The sequence below is a fragment of the Schistocerca nitens genome, chromosome 5 (assembly GCF_023898315.1).
Source record: "Schistocerca nitens isolate TAMUIC-IGC-003100 chromosome 5, iqSchNite1.1, whole genome shotgun sequence".
NCBI lineage: Eukaryota > Metazoa > Arthropoda > Insecta > Orthoptera > Acrididae > Schistocerca > Schistocerca nitens.
In genome coordinates this window covers 852462457-852483240 of record NC_064618.1, presented here as the reverse complement: position 1 = coordinate 852483240, position 20784 = coordinate 852462457, and the positions used below count along the sequence as shown (strand labels likewise).

The following is a 20784-nucleotide window of genomic DNA, read 5'->3' as shown; positions in this document are numbered from 1 at the left end:
ATCTGTATATTGAGCAAGCAATAAAGGAAACAAAAGAAAAGTTCGGAGTAGTTATTAAAATCCATGGAGAAGAAATAAAAACTTTGAGGTTCGCCGATGACATTGTAATTCTGTCAGAGACAGCAAAGGACCTGTAAGAGCAGTTGAACGGAATGGACAGTGTCTTGAAAGGAGGGTATAAGATGAACATCAACAAAAGCAAAACGAGGATAATGGAATGTAGTCAAATTAAGTCGGGTGATGCTGAGGGAATTAGTTTAGGAAATGAGACACTCAAAGTAGTAAAGGAGTTTTGCTATTTGGGGAGCAAAATAACTGATGATGATCGAAGTAGAGAGGATATAAAATGTAGACTGGCAATGGCAAGGAAAGCGTTTCTGAAGAAGAGAAATTTGTTAACATCGAGTATAGATTTAAGTGTCAGCAAGTCGTTTCTGAAAGTATATGTATGGAGTCTAGCCATGTATGGAAGTGAAACGTGGACGATAAATAGTTTAGACAAGAAGAGAACAGACGCTTTCGAAATGTGGTGCTACAGAAGAATGCTGAAGATTAGATGGGTAGATCACATAACTGATGAGGAGATATTGAATAGAATTGGGGAGAAGAGGAGTTTGTGGCACAACTTGACCAGAAGAAGGGATCGGTTGGTACGACATGTTCTGAGGCTTCAAGGGATCACAAATTTAGCATTGGAGGGCAGCGTGGAGGGTAAAAATCGTAGAGGGAGACCAAGAGATGAATACGCTAAGCAGATTCAGAAGGATGTAATTTGCAGTAGGTACTGGGAGATGAAGAAGCTTGCACATGATAGAGTAGCGTGGAGAGCTGCATCAAACCAGTCTCAGGACTTGAAGACCACAACAACAACAACAGGTATTTTGTAAGACGACGCGGCAGAACGCCCACCAGGACTTCAGTGATGTTGTCCTATTTGACGAACGCATCTACAAGGAATGGCGTAGCCCTCACGGACACGTGACACGGCGCAAACACAGTGATAGTAAGAATATCCTAACCGTCAGGAGCGAAGACGAGGGTCAGGCCTCGCCATTGAAAATCGGTTTCACATCCAACTGTAGTTGCTGCTGTCGGTGAATGCAGGTACGTCTTACACAGATTCAGAGCAAACATTGCCAAAGGAACCGCGTACGATGCAGTTTGCAAAGGGGTACTTGGCGAAAAGCCGTTGCTGACAGCGGCACATCAGGCTGCAATGCAACGGCGGGCCAAACAACACACGGGAACACGGCAGACCTCCTGTCCACACAGCTTGCCCTTTCCTCGCATGACATCCTGCAATCCATGGATGAAGATAACCGGTCGCGGAATTGAAAAGCAATCGCTTAGTAGTGGAAAGGCTTCAGGACCAGATGAGATACATGTAAGATTCTATAAAGATTATCCGAAAGAACTTGCTCCCATTCTAGCAGTAATTTATCGTGGCTCGCTTGTGCAACGAAAGGTACCTAATGACAGGAAAAAAGCGCAGGCCATTCCCGTTTATAACGAAGGCCGTAAGGCAGATCCACACATTTATATACCTACATCGATCTGTTGTAGAATTATGGAACATGTTTTAAGCTCAAGAATTACGACGTTTCTGGAAAATGAACATCTCCTCTATAAAAATCAACATGGAGTCCGCAAACAGAGATCCTGCGAAACTCAGCTCGCTCTGTTCCTCCACGAGATCCACAGCACAGTGGACAACGGCGCTCATGTCGATGCCTTGTTCCTTGATTTCGGTAAGGCACTTGACACCGTCCCGAGTTGCCGCTGAATGAAAACATTACGAGTTTACGGAGTATCGGAGCAGACCTGCGATTGGATTCAAGACGCTCTTGCAGACAGAACTCAACACGTCGCTCTTAACGAAACTAAATCGACAGATGCAGAGGTAGTATCCGGAGGGAAGTGTGATTGGACCGTTGCTGTTTACAATATGTATAAATGATCTAATAGAAAGCGTCGGATGCTCTTTAAGGCTGCCGGCCAGTGTGGCCGAGCGGTTCTAGGCGCTTCAGTCTGGAACCGCGCGATCGCTACGGTCGCAGGTTCGAATCCTGCCTCGGGCATGGATGTGTGTGATGTCCTTAGGTTAGTTAGGTTTAAGTAGTTCTAAGTTCTAGGGGACTGATGACCTCAGATGTTAAGTCCCATAGTGCTCAGAGCCATTTGAACCATTTGAACTCTTTAAGGCTATTCGCACATGATGCAGTTGTCTATAACAAAGTAGCAACGCCAGAAGATAGTAAGAATTTACAGAACGACCTGCAGAGAATTGATGAATGGTGCAGACTGTGACAGTTGACCTTGAAGTAAGTAAATGCAACATATTGCGCATACATAGGAAAAGATATCCACTGCCATACAGCTACACTATTGACGAAAAACAGCTGAAGACAGCGTCTGCCGTAAAACAACAAGGCGTAACTATCCAGAGCGACCTTAAGTGGAATGACGATATAAAACAGGTAGTGGGAAAAAGCAGACACCAGACTCAGATTCATCGGAAGGATCTTGAGGAAATGTAACTCATCCACGAAAGAAGTGGGTTATAAGGCGCTTTTTCGCACGATTCTTGAATATTGTTCATCTATCCGGGGTCCCTATCAGGTAGGACTGACAGAGGAGATAAGGAAGATCCAACGAAGAGCGGCGCGTTTCGTCACGGGATCGTTTAGCTGGCGAGAGAGCGTTACGGAGATGCTAAACAAACTCCACTGGCAGACGTTACAAGAGAGGCGTTGTGCATCACGGAGACATTTACTATTGAAATTTGGGGCCAGCGCTTTTCAGAAGGAGTCGGACAACATATTACTTGCCCCCACATACATCTCGCGTGTTGACCACGAGGAGAAAATTCGAGAAATTACAGCCAGCACAGAGGTTTACCGACAGTCATTCTTCCCACGCACTATTCACGAGTGGAACAGGGTTGGAGGGATCAGATAGTGCTACCGAAAGTACCCTCTGCCACAGACCATTAGGTGACTTGAGGAGTATGATGCGGATGTAGATGTTGAAGGGCATCAACCAGATTCCATGTTCCTAGATTTCCAGACAGCATTTCACACAGAGCTCCACTGCTTACTGACAATCCTTTATTACTAAACCCTCATAAAATTTCCGATTGCAGTTAGTACCAATGCCTGGTTCCCGCCAATAAGGTATTTTCAGTATAGGGTATAAAACAAGACATTTTGTACTAATTTTGTATGTGAGATACTATTGGAGACCTTATAATTGTAATTAACTAGTGCATAAACGATAAATTATGCCTTACTTTGAATGAAATATGGAGTATTAAAATATGCAACGCTTCAGTAACAATGCAATTTTCCCCCTCCTTTAGTGTTCTAGGATTAACGAAGGTACGAGCATATGTAACAGGTTCACAGATACGTGATTGGCTCGAAGACTTCCTAAGCAATAAAACCCAGTATGTTGTCCACGATGGAGAGTGTTCATTAGAGACGAGGGTATAGTCAGAGTGCTCCCACGAAGTGTGATAGGACAGCTGTTATTGTTTGTATACACAAATGATCTGACGGGCTGGGTGAGCAGAAATTTACGGCTGTTTGCTGATGACGCTGTGGTGTACAGAAAGGTCTCGTCGTTGAGTGACTCTAGGAGTATCCAAGATGACTTACACAGAATTGATAGTTGCTGTGATGAATGGCAGCTTGCTCTAAATGGAGAAAAATGTGAGTTAATGGAGACGAGTAGGCGAAGAAAATCCCGTAATGTTCGAAAAAAGCATTTGTAGTGTGCTACGTGATACAGTCACGTCGATTAAATATCTGGGCGTAACGTTGCAAAGCGACGTGAAATGGAACTAACACGCAAGGACGGTAGTAGGGAACCCATTCGTGAGTACTGCTCGAGTGTTTGGGATCCCAACCAGGTCGGATCAGTGGAGGCCATCGAAACAGTGCAGAGGCGGGCTGCTATATTTGTTACCGGTAGGTTCGACCAACACGCTAGTTTCAAGAAGATGCTTCGTAGACTCGTATGGGATCCCTGGAAGGAACGCGACGTTCTTTCCGCCAGGTGATATTGAGAAAATTTTGAGAATCGGCATTGACGCTGACTACAAAACGAGTCTACTGCCGGTAACGTACATTTAGCGTATAGACCACAAATACTGGGTGAGTCACCTAACATTACCGCTGGATATATTTCGTAAACCACATCAAATACTGACGAACCGATTCCACAGACCGAACGTGAGGAGAGGGGCTAGTGTAATTGGTTAATACAAACCATAAAAAATGCACGGAAGTATGTTTTTTAACACAAACCTACGTTTTTTTAAAATGGAACCCCGTTAGTTTTGTTAGCACATCTGAACACATAAACAAATACGTAATCAGTGCTTTTGTCGCATTGTGAAATGTTAATTACATCCGGAGATATTGTAACCTAAAGTTGACGCTTGAGTACCACTCCTCCGCTGTTCGATCGTGTGTATCGGAGAGCACCGAATTACGTAGGGATCCAAAGGGAACGGTGATGGACCTTAGGTACAGAAGAGACTGGAACAGCACATTACGTCCACATGCAAACACCTTTTTATTGGTCTTTTTCACTGACGCACATGTACATTACCATGAGGGGTGAGGTACACGTACACACGTGGTTTCCGTTTTTAATTACGGAGTGGAATAGAGTGTCAGGCCAATAGATGTTCAATGTGGTGGCCATCATTTGCTGCACACAATTGCAATCTCTGGCGTAATGAATGTCGTCCACGCCGCAGTACATCTGGTGTAATGTCGCCGTAGGCTGCCACAATACGTTGTTTCATATCCTCTGGGGTTGTAGGCACATCACGGTACGCATTCTCCTTTAACGTACCCCACAGAAAGAAGTCCAGAGGTGTAAGATCAGGAGAACGGGCTGGCCAATTTATGCGTCCTCCACGTCCTATGAAACGCCCGTCGAACATCCTGTCAAGGGTCAGCCTAGTGTTAACTGCGGAATGTGCAGGTGCACCATCATGCTGATACCACATACGTCGACGCGTTTCCAGTGGGACATTTTCTAGCAACGTTGGCAGATCATTCTGTAGAAACGCGATGTATGTTGCAACTGTTTGGGCCCCTGCAATGAAGTGAGGGCCAATGAGGTGGTCGCCAATGATTCCGCACCATACATTTACAGTCCACGGTCGCTGTCGCTCTACCTGTCTGAGCCAGCGAGGATTGTCCACGGACCAATAATGCATGTTCCGTAGATTCACTGCCCCGTGGTTTGTGAAACCCGCTTCATCGGTAAACAGGTACAACTGCAACGCATTCTCTGTTAATGGCCATTGACAGAATTGCACTCGATGATTAAAGTCATCAGCATGTAATTGATGTAGCGACACATGAAACGGGTAAAATCGGTGACGATGCAGTATGCGCATGACACTACTTTGACTCAGTCCACTGGCTCTCGCAATGTCCCGTGTACTCATGTGTGGGTTCATGGCAACAGCAGCTAACACACCAACTGCACCCGCTTCTCCTGTGACGGGCCTGTTACGGACCCGTTTGCGTGCTACGACCATACCTGTTGCATACAGTTGGCGATAGATGTTTTGCAATGTGCGGCACGTTGGATGCTCTCTGTCCGGGTACCGTTCTGCATACACCCTGTAGGCTTCAGCTGCATTTCGTCGACACTCGCCATAGATGAGCATCATCTCCGCCTTTTCGGAGTTCGAATACACCATGGTCACAGTTCCTGCAACACTACACTATCACAGACGTCTAGTAACAGGGTGTACTACAGTTGGTCTGCGTGCCGAGACGAATGCAGAATAACAATAGCATCAAGCGCTACATGCGGACACTGCGACAGCTAGACCAAACCACAACAGTGCACTACAGCCACACTCGTAAACACGGTCGTCATCGTAAACATGTCCCTGCAGATGCTGCTCGCCGACCGTGGCCCGTGTTTGTTACAACACGCAACTGAACGTCGGAGGTTTCAAGCGGCAACTTTAGGTTACAATATCTCCGGATGTAATAAACATTTTACAATGCAACAAACGGCACTGATTACGTATTTGTTTATATGTTCAGATGTGCTAACAAAACTAACGTGGTTCCATTTAAAAAACGTAGGTTTGTGTTAAAAAACATACTTCCGTGCATTTTTGTATGGTTTGTATTAAACAATTACACTAGCCCCTCTCCTCACGTTCGGTCTGTGGAATCGGTTCGTCAGTATTTGATGTGGTTTACGAAATATATCCAGCGGTAACGTTAGCTGACTCACCCTGTATAAGATGCGAGAAATCTGTGCTCGTACCGCGGCATATAGACTGTCATTTTTCCCTTGCTCCATTTGCGAGTGGAACAGGAAAGGAAATGGCTAGTAGTGGTACAAGGTACCCTCCACCATGCACCGTACAGTACCTTGCTGTGTATGTATGTACGTAAATGTAGATGCAAATTAAACTCAGGAATAGCTGAGTGGAGGCGTGTAGAATGGTCCTACGAGTAGCGATGTTGCTTCTTTCCAAATGATGCAAAGCGTCGAGTGCACGAAAGCTCAATGAGGCGTTAACTACGATGTGTGTGGAGGGTTTAGTTGAAGCCTGAGGTGGTTCTCTGTCTGACTGACACACTCAGGTTGCGGTGAACATGAACCACCATGTTTACTTCAACAGTGCTGGGGACCAAATTTTACCAGTTCTTCTTCATCTTCGTGGTGAGGATGATGTGGACACTCCCGTCTTCCAGGGTGGTCACATTTGTGTTCTGAGGGCAACACGAATATGTCGCTGGCCGGACAACCTATCGCACTTTGGCTCGCTCGCTGAAGCACTCGATTTAATCCCACAGAAAATGTCTAGGACTATTTGGAACAGTGGATGAAACTTGAATGCGAACATCGGCACAGTTTTTTAGCTCTATGACGTAATCATAAGTGCGTGCTGCGTACTTGAATGGTGGGGTGACTAGGTTTTGCCGAGTGTGCTTTCCACGACATGCAGCTGAAATCGTTAAAACTGAACAAAGTGCCAGGGCCCGATGAAATCCCTATAGGGAATTTTCGGTTGATTGGGCCCCTCTTTTAAGAATTATACACCGTAGACCCCTCGAACGAAAAACCGTACCCAGTAGTTGGAAGAAAGCACAGAGAAGGGTAGAAGTAGTGATCCACAAAATTACCGTCCAATGTCCTTGGCATCCATTAATTGTACAATCTTAGAACATATTCGAACCTCAAATATAATGAGTCACTTCGAACAGAATGACCTCCTCGATGCCGGCTGTGGTGGCCGTGCGGTTCTAGGCGCTGCAGTCGGGAACCGCGGGACTGCTACGGTCGCAGGTTCGAATCCTGCCTCGGGCATGGATGTGTGTGATGTCCTTAGTTAGGTTTAAGTAGTTCTAAGTTCTAGGGGACTGATGACCTAAGATGTTAAGTTCCATAGTGCTCAGAGCCATTTGAACGATTTTTGAACCTCCTCGATACCAAACAACGCGAATTCCGAAAAGAAAGATCATTCGAAACACAACTCGCACGTTTCTCGCATGACATGCTGAATGAAAGGGGTCAAGTCAGTTCGATAGATGCAAAATGTATTGACTTGCGAAAACCATTTGGCCTGGAGCACACCACCGTTCATTATCTCAAATAGGGCCATCTGGCGTATGAAGGGAGATTTGTGACTGGATTGAGGATACCTTGGTATGGAGTACATAGTCATCGATATATGCAGAAGTACCTTCAGGTGTGCTCAAGGGAATCGTGTTCGGGCCCCTGATGTCCTCATTGTACATTAATGACAATATTACTAGTATCTTGAGACTATTCGTAGTTGATGCAGTTATCTGTAATGAAATACTGTCTGAAAAACACTGCATAAATATACAGTCAGATCCTAGTAACACTGCAAAGTGGTGCAAAGCCTGCCAACATGGTATGAATGTTCAGATGTGTAAAATTTTCAAAAAAACTAAAAAATGTAGTGCCCTATGACTACGATATCAGCGAGTCACAACTGCAGTTCTTGAGCTTACATAGGTAACTCAATGTTACAATTTGTAGGAATACGAAACGGAACGGTCTCACAGGGTCTGTCGCAGGTACTGTAGTCCATTGGTGGAACACTAGACCAATGGAATCCGTCTACAAAAGAGACTGCATACAGAACACTCGTGCAACCCGCCGCACAATATTACTTAAGTGTGTGGGATCCATACTAAATAGGTCTAACACGAGTGGTCACTGATTTGTTTGACCCACGGGCAAGTGACAAGGGGGTGGCGAAAAACTGCCCTGTCAGATACTTGAAGATAGGCACGAATTACTCCGAGTTAGCCAACTTACGAAGCCCCGTGAATCGTCTTCAGGTGATGAATCTAGGAATGTACTAGAAACCCACAATGTATCGCTCCAGCGGGATCCTGAGAACAAGATAAGATTAAGTACAGCGCGCACGAAGAGAAATTTAAACATTCATTCTTCCCGCGCTCCGTACATTAATGGAACGGGAAAAGGTCGTAATGTCTGGTAAAATAGGAAGTTCAGTCTGCCATGCACGTCACAATGGCTTGGACAATATGGACGCAGACGTCCAACATGCTTGTGAAAGTGATTCATTAGTGAATACGTTATCCGGTATGAAGTATCCGGACACTAATCCGTAATGCGGTAATTGATCAGTAAGTGTTACGAGAGAGCGAAACCCGCCAATATGAAAGGAGGCGGGGACTATCGTGCTGAGCTAAGGTAACAGCAGAATGAGTCGATCAGGAGAGGCCAGTGACACTGAATGCGTCCTCGTCATTGGATGTCACCCGGGTAACAAATCTATCAGCGATGTCTCAACCTCCAGAGTACCCCAAGTGGACTGTTGGTCATGAGGAGACGCGAAGGGAAAACCGCAGATAAACGAAGACTAGGCAGGCCACACGTATTGACGGATAGCGACCGTCAGGTATTGTGCAGGGTGTTCGTAAAAAAGCAAAGAAAAATCACATGAAATGAGCGAAATGAACCACTTGTTCCTGATCTATATTAACGACATAGGAGGCAATCTGAGTAGCCGTCTTAGATTGTTTGCAGATGATGCTGTCATTGACTGTCTTTTAAAGTCCTCAGATGATCAAAACTACTTGCAAAATGATTTAGATCAGATATCTGTATGGTGCGAAAAGTGGCAGTTGACCCTGAATAAAGGAAAGTGTGAAGTTATTCACATGAGTACTAAAAGAAATCAGCTAAATTTCGATTACGCGATAAGTTAAACAAATCTGAGGGCTGTAAATTCAATTAAATAGTTAGGGATTACAATTACAAATAACCTAAATTGGAACGATCACATAGGTAATTTTGTGGGTAGAGCAAACCAAAGACTGTGATTCATTGGCGGAACACTTAGAAGGTGCAACAGGTCTAGTAAAGAGACTGCTTACACCACGCTTGTCCGCCCTATTCTGGAGTACTGCTGTGCGGTGTGGGATCCGCATCAGGTGGGACTGACGGATGACATTGAAAAAGTACAAAGAAGGGCAGCTCGTTTTGTATTATCGCGAAATAAGGAGATAGTGTCACAGACATGATATGTGAATTGGAGTAGCAATCATTAAAACAAAGACGTTTTTCATTGCGACGGGATCTTCTCACGAAATTTCAATCACGTTTTCTCCTCCGATTGCGAAAACATTCTGTTGAAACCCACCTACATAGGGAGAAATCATCATCACGATAAAATAAGAGAAATTAGGGCTTGCACAGAAAAATTTAAGTGCTCGTTTTTCCCGCGTGCCGTTCGAGAGTGGAACGGTAGAGAGACAGCTTGAAGGTGGTTCATTGAACCCTCTGCCAGGCACTTTATTGTGAATAGCAATCACGAAGATGTAGATGTAGATATAGAGACTTGTGAATTGCAAAGTGTTGCGAACAGTCCAGAGAGCAAAATAACTGTGCCTAGGGAGTTAAAAATGGTTGAGCAGTTTCTCAAAGGCCACACATTCCTTCGTCAACGTTAAGCGACGCATGGACAGTGGGTAGCTGGAGACAAGTAATTTGATGTTATGAATCACGCAGTACCCTTAGAAAATTCTATGGTAGACGGAGAGCTTCTCAAAGGCCACACATTCCTTCGTCAACGTTAAGCGACGCATGGACAGTCGGTAGCTGGAGACGAGTAATTTGATGTTATGAATCACGGAGTACCCTTAGAAAATTCTATGGTAGACGGAGAGACGGGTCATATACAATATGTACAACAACCAAGAGGGAATAATAAGAGTGGACGATCAAGAACGAAGTGCTCGTATTAAGAAGGGTGTAAGACAAGGCTGTAGCCTCTCGCCCCTACTCTTCAATCTGTACATCGAGGAAGCGATGATGGAAATCAAAGAAAGGTTCAGGAGTGGAATTAAAATACAAGGTGAAAGGATATCAATGATACGATTCGCTGATGACATTGCTAGTGAAAGTGAAGAAGAATTAAATGATTTGCTGAACGGAATGAACAGTCTAAGGAGTATACAGTATGGTTTGAGAGTAAATCGGAGAAAGACGGAGGTAATGAGATGTAGTAGAAATGAGAACAGCGAGAAACTTGACATCAGGATTGATGGTCACGAAGTCAATGAAGTTAAGGAATTCTGCTACCTAGGCAGTAAAATAACGAATGACGGACGGAGCAAGGAGGACATCAAAAGCAGACTCGCTATGGCAAAAAAGGCATTTCTGGCCAAGAGAAGTCTACTAATATCAAATACCGGCCTTAATTTGAGGAAGAAATTTCTGAGGATGTACGTCTGGAGTACAGCATTGTATGGTAGTGAAACATGGACTGTGGGGAAACCGGAACAGAAGAGAATCGAAGCATTTGAGATGTGGTGCTATAGACGAATGTTGAAAATTAGGTGTACTGATAAGGTAAGGAATGAGGAGGTTCTACGCAGAATCGGAGAGGAAAGGAATATGTGGAAAACACTGATAAGGAGAAGGGACACGATGATAGGACATCTACTAAGACACGAGGGAATGACTTCCATGGTACTAGAGGGAGCTGTAGAGGGCAAAAACTGTAGAGGAAGACAGAGATTGGAATACGTCAAGCAAATAATTGAGGACGTAGGTTGCAAGTGCTACTCTGAGATGAAGAGGTTAGCACAGGAAAGGAATTCGTGGCGGGCCGCATCAAACCAGTCAGTAGACTGATGGCAAAAAAAAAAAAAAGTGGTGTTTGGCTTTGGCCAACGCGTGGAGTAAGATACCTGCCATCATATGTAGAGTCAACAGCAAAGTACAGGGGTGGCTGTGTTAGTGTAAGCGGATGTTGTTGGTGGTTACGGTGTGGCCTCTCTATTGCGCCTAATAAAACGCTAGATGCAGAAATGTATGAACGCATTTTAGAGCATCGTGTGCTGTGTACAGTACAGGAACAGTTCGGAGGCGATGACTCTGCAGTATGACAATGCACTCTGTCATAAAAAAAAATGGTTCAAATGGCTCTGAGCACTATGGGACTCAACTGCTGTGGTCAAAAGTCCCCTAGAACTTAGAACTACTTAAACCTAACTAACCCAAGGACAGCACACAACACCCAGCCATCACGAGGCAGAGAAAATCCCTGACCCCGCCGGGAATCGAACCCGGGAACCCGGGCGTGGGAAGCGAGAACGCTACCGCACGACCACGAGATGCGGGCACTCTGTCATCAAGCAGCCGTGTGTTCAAATGGTTCAAATGGCTCTGAGCACTATGGGACTTAACTTCTGAGGTCATCAGTGCCCTAGAACTTAGAACTACTTAAACCTAGCTGACCTAAGGAGATCACAGACATCCATGTCCGAGGCACGATTCGAACCTGCGACTGTAGCGGCCTCCCGTTTCCAGACTGTAGCGCCTAGAAGCGCTCGGCCACCCCAGCCGTGTGTGAGACACTGGTTTGCGGACAATGATATTCCTGAAAGTGACTGGCCTGCCCACAATCCCCGACTAATCCCAATGGAAAATCTTTGGGATGAGTTAGAACGTCGGCTTCACTCCTGACTGCAGTGTGTAACGTGGCCAGGTTTTGGCTGTTGAGGAAGAACAGGCTACCGATCTTCCGCGGACTCAGACAGACATCAGTGGAAGGGTCTCCGGCAGAGTTGAAGCGGTCGTAAAGGAGAAGGGCGGCCACAGTCCGTACTGACGTCCACTCGTACGTGTCCGGACACTCTGGGGCAGACAGTGCTCGGCTGTCGCCGGCAGGCAGCGCGCGCACTCACCGCAATCTGTGAGGACGGACAGCCTGGTGCAGGAGACGGCGAGCACGCGGCCGCCCTGGCCGCGCGCCTCGCAGCGGAACAGCCCGGCGTCCTCCGGGAAGACGTCCCACAGCAGCAGCGAGCGGCGGCCCGCCGGACCGCGGCCGTACCGGAAGTCGCGGCAGTCGGGCAGCGGCACGCCCTCGCGGGACCACGTCACCGACAGCTGCTCGCCCTCTGCGGCACACGCACCAACACACCTCCATTACCTTCTACCACGAGCCACTCGCCGTCACACTTCTCCAGACGGAGTCGGAATTATTGACGAAACAAGCTCAGCGGTCGAGGCAAAATAGTCTCACCTGGAGTAAATCACCGCCACATGTGATAAACGTGCTACAATTTGCGACACAAGCCATTCATCCTTATCCAAACGACCATATCTTCTACACGAATTAAGATAGAAACTTGGGGTGAATTTTAACTTACGCTTCGCACCACTTAGTTTCGCTACTGACATTTAAAATTGCTACACCAAGAACAAATGCAGATGATAAACGAGTATTCATTCGACAAATATATTATACTACAACTGAATTGTGATTACATTTTCAAGTATTTGGGTGCATAGATCCTGAGAAATCAGTACCCAGAACAACCACCTCTGGCCGTAATAACGGCCTTGATACGCCTGGTCATTGAGTCAAACAGAGCTTGGATGGTGTGTACAGGTACAGCTGCCCATGCAGCTTCAACACGATACCACAGTTCATCGAGAGTAGTGACTGGCGTAATGTGACGAGCCAGTTGCTCGGCCACCATTGACCAAACGTCTTCAATTGGTGAGAGATCTGGAGAATGTGCTGGCCAGGGCAGCAGTCGAACATTTTCTGTATCCAGAAAGGGCCCGTACAGGACCTGCAACATCCGGTCGTGCATTATCCTGCTGAAATGTAGGGTTTCGCAGGGATCGAATGAAGGGTAGAGCCACGGGTCGCAACACATCTGAAATGTAACGTCTACTGTTCAAAGTGCCGTCAATGCGAACAAGAGGTGACCGAGACGTGTAAGCAGTGGCACCCCATACCATCACGACAGGTGATAAGCCAGTGCGGCGATGACGAATACACACTCCCAATGTGCGTTCACCACGATGTCGCCAAACACGGATGCGACCATCATGATGCTGTAAACAGAACCTGGATTCATCCGAAAAAATGACGTTTTGCCATTCGTGCACCCAGGTTCGTCGTTGAGTACACCATCGCAGGCGCTCCCGTCTGTGATGCAGCGTCAAGGGTAACCGCAGCCACGGTCTCTGAGCTGACAGTCCATGCTGCTGCAAACGTCGTCGAACTGTTCGTGCAGATCGTTGTTGTCTTGCAAACGTCCCCATCTGTTGACTCAGGAATCGAGACGTGGCTGCACGATCCGTTACAGCCATGCGGATAAGATGCCTGTCACCTCGACTGCTAGTGATACGAGGCCGTTGGGATCCAGCACGGCCTGCCCGATTACCCTCCTGAACCCACCGATTCCATATTCTGGTAACAGTCATTGCATCTCGACCAACGCGAGCAGCAATGTCGCGATACGATAAATCGCAATCGCGATAGGTTACAATCCGACCTTTATCAAAGTCGGAAATGTGATGGTACTCATTTCTCCTCCTTACACGAGGCATCACAACAACGTTTTACCAGGCAACGCCGGTCAACTGATCTTTGTGTATGAGAAATAGGTTCGAAACATTTCGTATGTCAGCACGTTGTAGGTGTCTCCACCTACGCAAACCTTGTGTGAATGCTCTGAAAAGCTAATCATTTGCATATCACAGCATCTTCTTCCTGTCAGTTCAATTTCGCTTCTGTAGCACGTCATCTTCGTGGTGTAGCAATTTTAGTGGCCAGTAGTGCATTTATATGTATTGACGATGTCATTACGGTCTTATCACTTGAGGACATGGTATAGAAAAGATCTCAGGATGGTAATTACTCACTGAAACCGGTCATCGTCAAAAGAATTGATATTGTGATCAGCGACTGGAATGAAAAACATTTGACACCTCGATTAACTTCTACCACAAGCCACTCACCGTTAGACTTCTGCAGACGGAGTCGGAATTATTGACGAATCAGGCTCAGCAGTCGAGGCAAATGGTCTCAGCTGGGGTAAATCACCGCCAGATGTGACAAACGTGGTACAATTTGCGACACAGGGTGTTTTCAAAACATTCACCCGAATCCAAACAACCATATCTTCTACAGGAATTAAGATAGAAACTTCGGGTGAATTTTAACTTACGCTTGGGACTACTTAGTTATTTTCAGAAGAACTAAGCGTTTGACAATTGTGTGACATGGATGCACATACCACCTTGGACTGCTTATTATAATTACTTTTACGATTAAAGTTATCATTTACGTTTCACAAATGCTGAATGTGCCCTGCACCAAACACCCAGACGATATTTAGTCCCGTCCCCTACTTTTGCGAGTGTGAATATGAAAGGTATTTACTAAGGTCTGATCAGGGCAGATCCAGAAAATAAAGTCGATAGTTGCTAACCGCAAGGTGGAATGAGTATAATATCTTTGAGTAGGAGCATCTTTAATGGTTAAGAGAGCGGGGCGCGTGCAGTAAAAAACTTGGGAGCCGCAGCTTGGTGCCCGGAGGAAGCAGACGTGTGGTGACAGCTTTAACGTACGATTCACACTGCGCAGTTTTCAGGTTGTACACTGAGCAAAATTTAGCACGTTAATGGGAGAAGCTATAAAATGATTTCAAAATGGGTTTTGTTAGATAATGTTCAGAGTTAGGATTTGTATGTCCAAGTTTTGACGCAGTAAGCGTTTTGTAAAAAAAATTTTTTTGTAAGAGTGATTCGTGCTAGAAAAATGTTGGAAATAGTAGGTTTTTGTATATGACTTAAAATTTTAACAATAGATACATATTGAGATCAACATTGTGTTTAAATCTAAGAGCCTGAATCATAATCCACATCCTTTGCTTGTATTGAATATGAAAATCCGCGGTAAAGTTACCCACCAAATGAAAGAATGTAAAGTAAATGAGGCCTCCATGCAATATATATGTGCAGTTCAGTTCTGAAATCGATTTTCGTATAACTAAAGTTATCAGAGCAAAGTTATTTCAAATAACTAATTTTATGCCATTGCACAACTGGCATTGTTCAAGCCAACATATAATTTCATTAAGTAAACACCAGGGCCAATAGTTAATGTTTCAGTACCGTCTTAATGCCATTGCACAAACAGCATTATTCTCTTAAACTTGATTGCTGACTGAAATACATGTTTCATTACTTTTGGAAGAAGGAATATTGCGGAGACATGGCTTAGCCACAGCCTGGGGGATGTTCTAGAATGAAATTTTCACTCTGCGCTGATATGAAACTTCCTGGCAGATTAAAACTCTGTGGCGAACCGAGAATCGAAATCGGGACCTTTGCCTTTCGCGGGCAAGTGCTCAACCAACTGAGCTACCCAAGCACGACTCACGACCCGTCCTCACAGCTTTAATTCCGCCAGTACCTCGTCTCCTACCTTCCAAACTTCACAGAAGCTCTCCTGCGAACCTTGCAGAACTAGCACTCCTGGAAGAAAGGATGTTGCGGAGACATGGGTTAGCCACAGCCTGGGGGATGTTTCCAGAATTAAACTTTCACTATGCAGGGGAGTGTGCGCTGATATGAAACTTCCTGGTAGATTAAAACTCTGTAACGAATCGAGACTCGAACTCGGGACCTTTCCCTTTCACGGGCAAGTGCTCTACCAACTGAGCTACCCAAGCACGACTCACGCCCCGTTCTCACAGCTTTACTTCTGCCACTACCTCGTCTCCTACCTCCCAAACTTCACAGAAGCTCTCCTGCGAACCTTGCAGAACTAGCACTCCTGGAAGAAAGGATATTGCGGAGACATGGCTTAGCCACAGCCTGGGGGATGTTTCTAGAATGAAATTTTCACTCTGCAGGGAAGTGTGCGCTGATATGAAACTTCCTAGCAGATTAAAACTCGGTGACGAACCGAGACTCGTAATCGGGACCTTTGCCTTTCGCGGGCAAGTGCTCTACCAACTGAGAAGTGCTAGTCTTTCAAGATTCATAGGAGAGCTTCTGTGAAGTTTGGAAGGTAGGTGACGAGGTACTGGCGGAAGTAGAGCTGTGAGGAGGGGTCGTAGGTCGTGCTTTGTGAGCTGAGCTGCTAGAGCACTTGCCCGCGTAAGGCAAAGGTCCTAATTTCGAGTCTCTCGAATGTGCCTGGAAGTTTAATATCAGCGCACACTCGGCTGCAGAGTCATTTTCAGACGTCTCAAAATGAATGAAGAATTGGAGATGGGATCTAACTTGTCTTCCCCTGGTGGGTGTTGAACCAGTCAGACGCCAAAAGAGATGCGGTAAAGCTTGTGCAACAGTTTTACTTGAGTAAGTGGCTGGTTTCGAAGTACTCTGGTGCGGACTGCGTTAGTCGGTGAGCAGTTGCCTAGCTTGCTGGCGGCGCGCATACCTGTGTGTAGGCGGACGCGCAGCTCGATCGGCGAGCCCTCGACGGCGGTGCAGGTCGGCGGCAGCGGCTCTGCGAACACCGGCTGCGTCTGCTGCTGGCGCGCCCCCGTCTCCCCCTCCTCGACGTCGCCGTCCATCGGCTGGTCGTCGACGGCGCCGGCGCGCCTGCAACGCGACACAGCGAGGCGGTCATAACCAGGCAGGGGTGGGGCATCACCTCGACACACTCAAATCCACGCCCGTCAAGAATCGCAAGACGAGTGGATGTTTTATTTGATGGGACTCCTGAATAGCTACGAGTATGTACACTTTCTAACAGATAAGCTGTCGCAGTTGTCGTAAGACAAGCAACTAAAAATAAAGCAATCCTTGTGCTAGAAACATGGCGGGTGTCCCCTTTGCCCCCCCCCCCCGCCCCCCCCCTTATGGCTGCACTACAAGTGTGTGCAAAGTAGTAGGGCTGAAAAAGCATTAGCATTCTTTGTGGCTTTGGATCGTGTTCAAAATTCATTGAACGGTACCTGTTTTTTCTCACTGTAAACCATAGCAAGAACTGCGGTCGCACTGCAATCCGAAGCGGTGCGATCACTTTCATTTGGGTTGCTGGCGCACAAAGTCTTTAGGGAAGAATTGAAGCGTCCGTGGCGTGTAATCAGGGTCAAAGGTCGTCAAAAACGTCTCCCCGTGCGCATCGCGTTGCGAACTTTCGCTTTCGACCGCAAAATCTGTGGGAATCAATGTTTCGAAGGAAAGGGTGGTTTCAATGACGTCCTTTATGCCACCCTCTGTCTCTCGCAGTTGTAAGGAGTCTTTGTGCAATATAAATTACTTGCTCGGTGATTTACAGACATCAGTGTAAGATCGTTTACTATTTAAGGAAGTAAGTGATTGTGTGACATTTTACATGTATGTTAATGTCGACTTCGACGCTCACATAATTGTGAATAGAACCGCGACTCCAGTTTTGAAATCACGCGGGTCTATTACGGGTCTATTATGTGTGGCCGAGGTAAATATTTGGGAGTAGCGGTTCTATTCACAACTGCGTGAGCGTCAAAGTCGAGGATGACATAAATGTAAAATGTCACAGAATTACTTACTCTTATCGTGTCAATTCTTGGCGTGTCTGAAATAATTTCCTCGGCAACACATAATAGACCCGCGTGATTTCAAGGTTGGGAGTTATGGTTCTGTTCACGACTCCACGTCCGAGTCAAGGCCGAGGCAGACATAAATGTAAAATGTCACAGAATCACTTACTTTTTCTTATATTTAAAATCTTGCACTGATGTCTGTGAAGTACCGAGCAAGTAATTTATATGGAACAAAGAGTCCTTACAACTGCGAGAGACTGATTATCTCTGACTAGTGACATAAAGACACTCTGGATATAATGTGGAACATTACGCGTACACGTTAAATTCTTTGGTTATTTTAAGTTCTGCCTTGTCTGCGGCTCGGAACACTATCTGGCGTGTCGCAACTCGTAGGTAATTTTGTATCCTGGGAAATCAGCAGAGCCTGCACCACTGTCGTTCATGCCTTATTTTAAGAGATTATATTCTGGACTGTATCGAAATTGATACACAACTTTGATTCCCATGCTGCAGAGTGAATACGTCATAGAATCCAAGACGGCTTCCCCACGGCGTACGTTTGTTCCTCTCAATATTTTAAGAATTTTCAGAGTCGACGATCGCTGGAATTCTGCAGAATCGCAGAGATTTTATTCCAGGTTCTAACTTCGAAAACCAGAGTCAGACAATGATAATGAACTGTAACTTCTAGTCTTTTGTTTTATAGCCTTAAGTATCCAAAATAGCAACAAAATTTCTACCTGGAAGTGTGGGAGATAGTTGTGTAAAAAAATATTGGGGAAGCTACTTCTCTCTCCAAAAAGTTTCCATATTATTCAGTCATAATAATTTAACTTCCATTTCAGACGGGGAGGGAAGTTAAAAGGAACACGTAGGTGAAATTTGGCGCCAATGTGACGTCATTAATTCTAATTCCACTCCATAACCTTTCTTTAATTTCCATTATTGATGTTCGATGTACAGATCGAACAGTAGGCGCGAAAGACTCTATCCGTGTTTTACACCCTTTTTAATACGAGCACTTCGTTCTTGGTCGTGCAGTCTTATTGTTCCCTCTTGCGTCTTGTGCATATTGTATATTACCCGTCTCTCCCTACAGCTTACCGCTATTTTTCTCAGAATTGCGGAAATCTTGCCCCATTTTACGTTGTTGGACGCTTTTTCCAGGTCGACAAGTCCTATGAACGTGTGTTGATTTTCCTTCAGCCTTGCTTCCGTCATCAACCGCAACGTCAGAACTGCCTCTCTGCTGCCTTTACCTCACGTAAAGCTAAACTGATCGTCATCTAACACATCCTCAATTTTCTTTTCTATTTCTTGGGCCTCGTGTTAGAAGGAAAAATGCGCGCCAGCCCGTGGCGGAGGTCGACAGATTGGCGTCCAGCGAGAGTGCGGTTCACCGTTTCGCGAATGCCGCTGCTCGCGTTTCTGACCATCCCGCGAGTGTCGTTTGGATGAGATGAGGGGGCCGTACTCGGTGCGGAGCAGGCCCTCGCCTCACGCGACTACCGCCTGACAGGACCGGCGTATTGCTCGTTCGGCCGTGCAAGATCGCACAGCCACGTCACGTGCCTATTGTCAGGAAATTGGCTTGTTTCCAGCGATGCAACTATCCACGTGGACTGACAAGGACATCCGGAGCACCGGCAGAGGTGGCGGCTCCGTCTACAGGATTTCTTTCCCACCATACCTCCAAATCACCCGCGCATTTAAGCGCGAATTCATCCTACTGAGCCGTAAAAGCATGATCATTAAAATATCTTTATATGCTATCTTTCCCGGCTCTACAGTTATACTGGCCATCACGTTACTTCCTCATATCCCTTGAACTTAGGGGTACAGCATACACGGAGAAGGATTGTAATTCGGTCAGGAACAGACATTCTTAACGTGCACTAACAAGAGGTAAGTAACTGCTCATAAAACTCCACATAAAAGTCACCTCGTTAAGCGAGAATCCTGTTTCACGCATTTCCGAAAGATCTGATGAATGCTGAACAAGGCGTGAATGTGTACGCAATCGCCGTAATTTGAAGTCGGACATAACTACGAAACGCTTCTGGCGTAATGGCAGCCGGTCGGTTCTCTCCGGATCGTAAATATGGCTGCGGAGGCGAGGCGCAATGCCGAGTACTTTTTGCCGTCTCAATTAAGGCCGTAAATTGGGCTTTCGGTGCCACCGTCCAGACGCACGTGTACGTCGGGTCTCCTAAAAACACGGTGAGAGGAGTTCTGTAGCCTGAAAATGCCCACAGAGAGCTTGCGTAGCATCGAATACGTAAGAAAATCTGAAAATATTTGCAGTTCAAATCAATTGTAATTGGTGGTTGATGTATTTCCATTTCAAATCAGAAGTTTATTTTTACCGCACTACCCGAGGACGCCAAGGGGACTTCTGACAAATAAGGTGAAACATATCCAGTGGCCGAGCGGTTCTATGCGCTTCAGTCTGGAACCGCGCGACCGCTACGGTCGCAGGTTCGAATCCTGCCTCGGGCATGGATGTGTGTCATGTCCTTAGGTTAGTTAAGTAGTTTTAAGTTCTAGGGGACTGATGAGCTCAGATGTTAAGTCCCATAGTGCTCAGAGCCATTTGAACCATTTTTTGAAACATATCCAGAACCCCGCTTCGATATCAAGACTAGCAGAATTGGGGAATAGTTAAATGACATCAATAAAAAAAGTGTCCGCCCCGATAGCTGAGTGGACAGAGTGACAGATTGCCGTCCTACGGGCCCGGGTTCGATTCCCGGCTGGGTCGGAGATTTTCCCCGCTCAGGGGCTGGGTGTTGTGTGGTCCTCATCATTTCATCCCCACCCGGTACGCAGGTCGCCCAAAGTGGCGTCGAATGTAATAAGAGCTGCGCCAAGGCGGCCGGACGTACCCCGCAAGGGCCCCCGGCCAATGACGCCAAACGCTCATTTCATTTCCAAT

General features: G+C 46.2%; 1 protein-coding gene across 1 annotated transcript in view; it reads right to left on the bottom strand.

Moving 5' to 3' along the window:
- The window catches only part of LOC126260759 (uncharacterized), a 1547391-nt gene that overhangs the window by 216403 nt on the left and 1310204 nt on the right, over positions 1-20784 (bottom strand). Inside the window, exons 47-48 of the mRNA XM_049958097.1 lie at positions 16754-16917; positions 12246-12461 (exon numbers count right to left, since the gene is read on the bottom strand). Coding sequence (XP_049814054.1) covers positions 12246-12461; positions 16754-16917 — 380 coding nt within the window. The remainder of the gene's footprint in view (positions 1-12245; positions 12462-16753; positions 16918-20784) is intronic.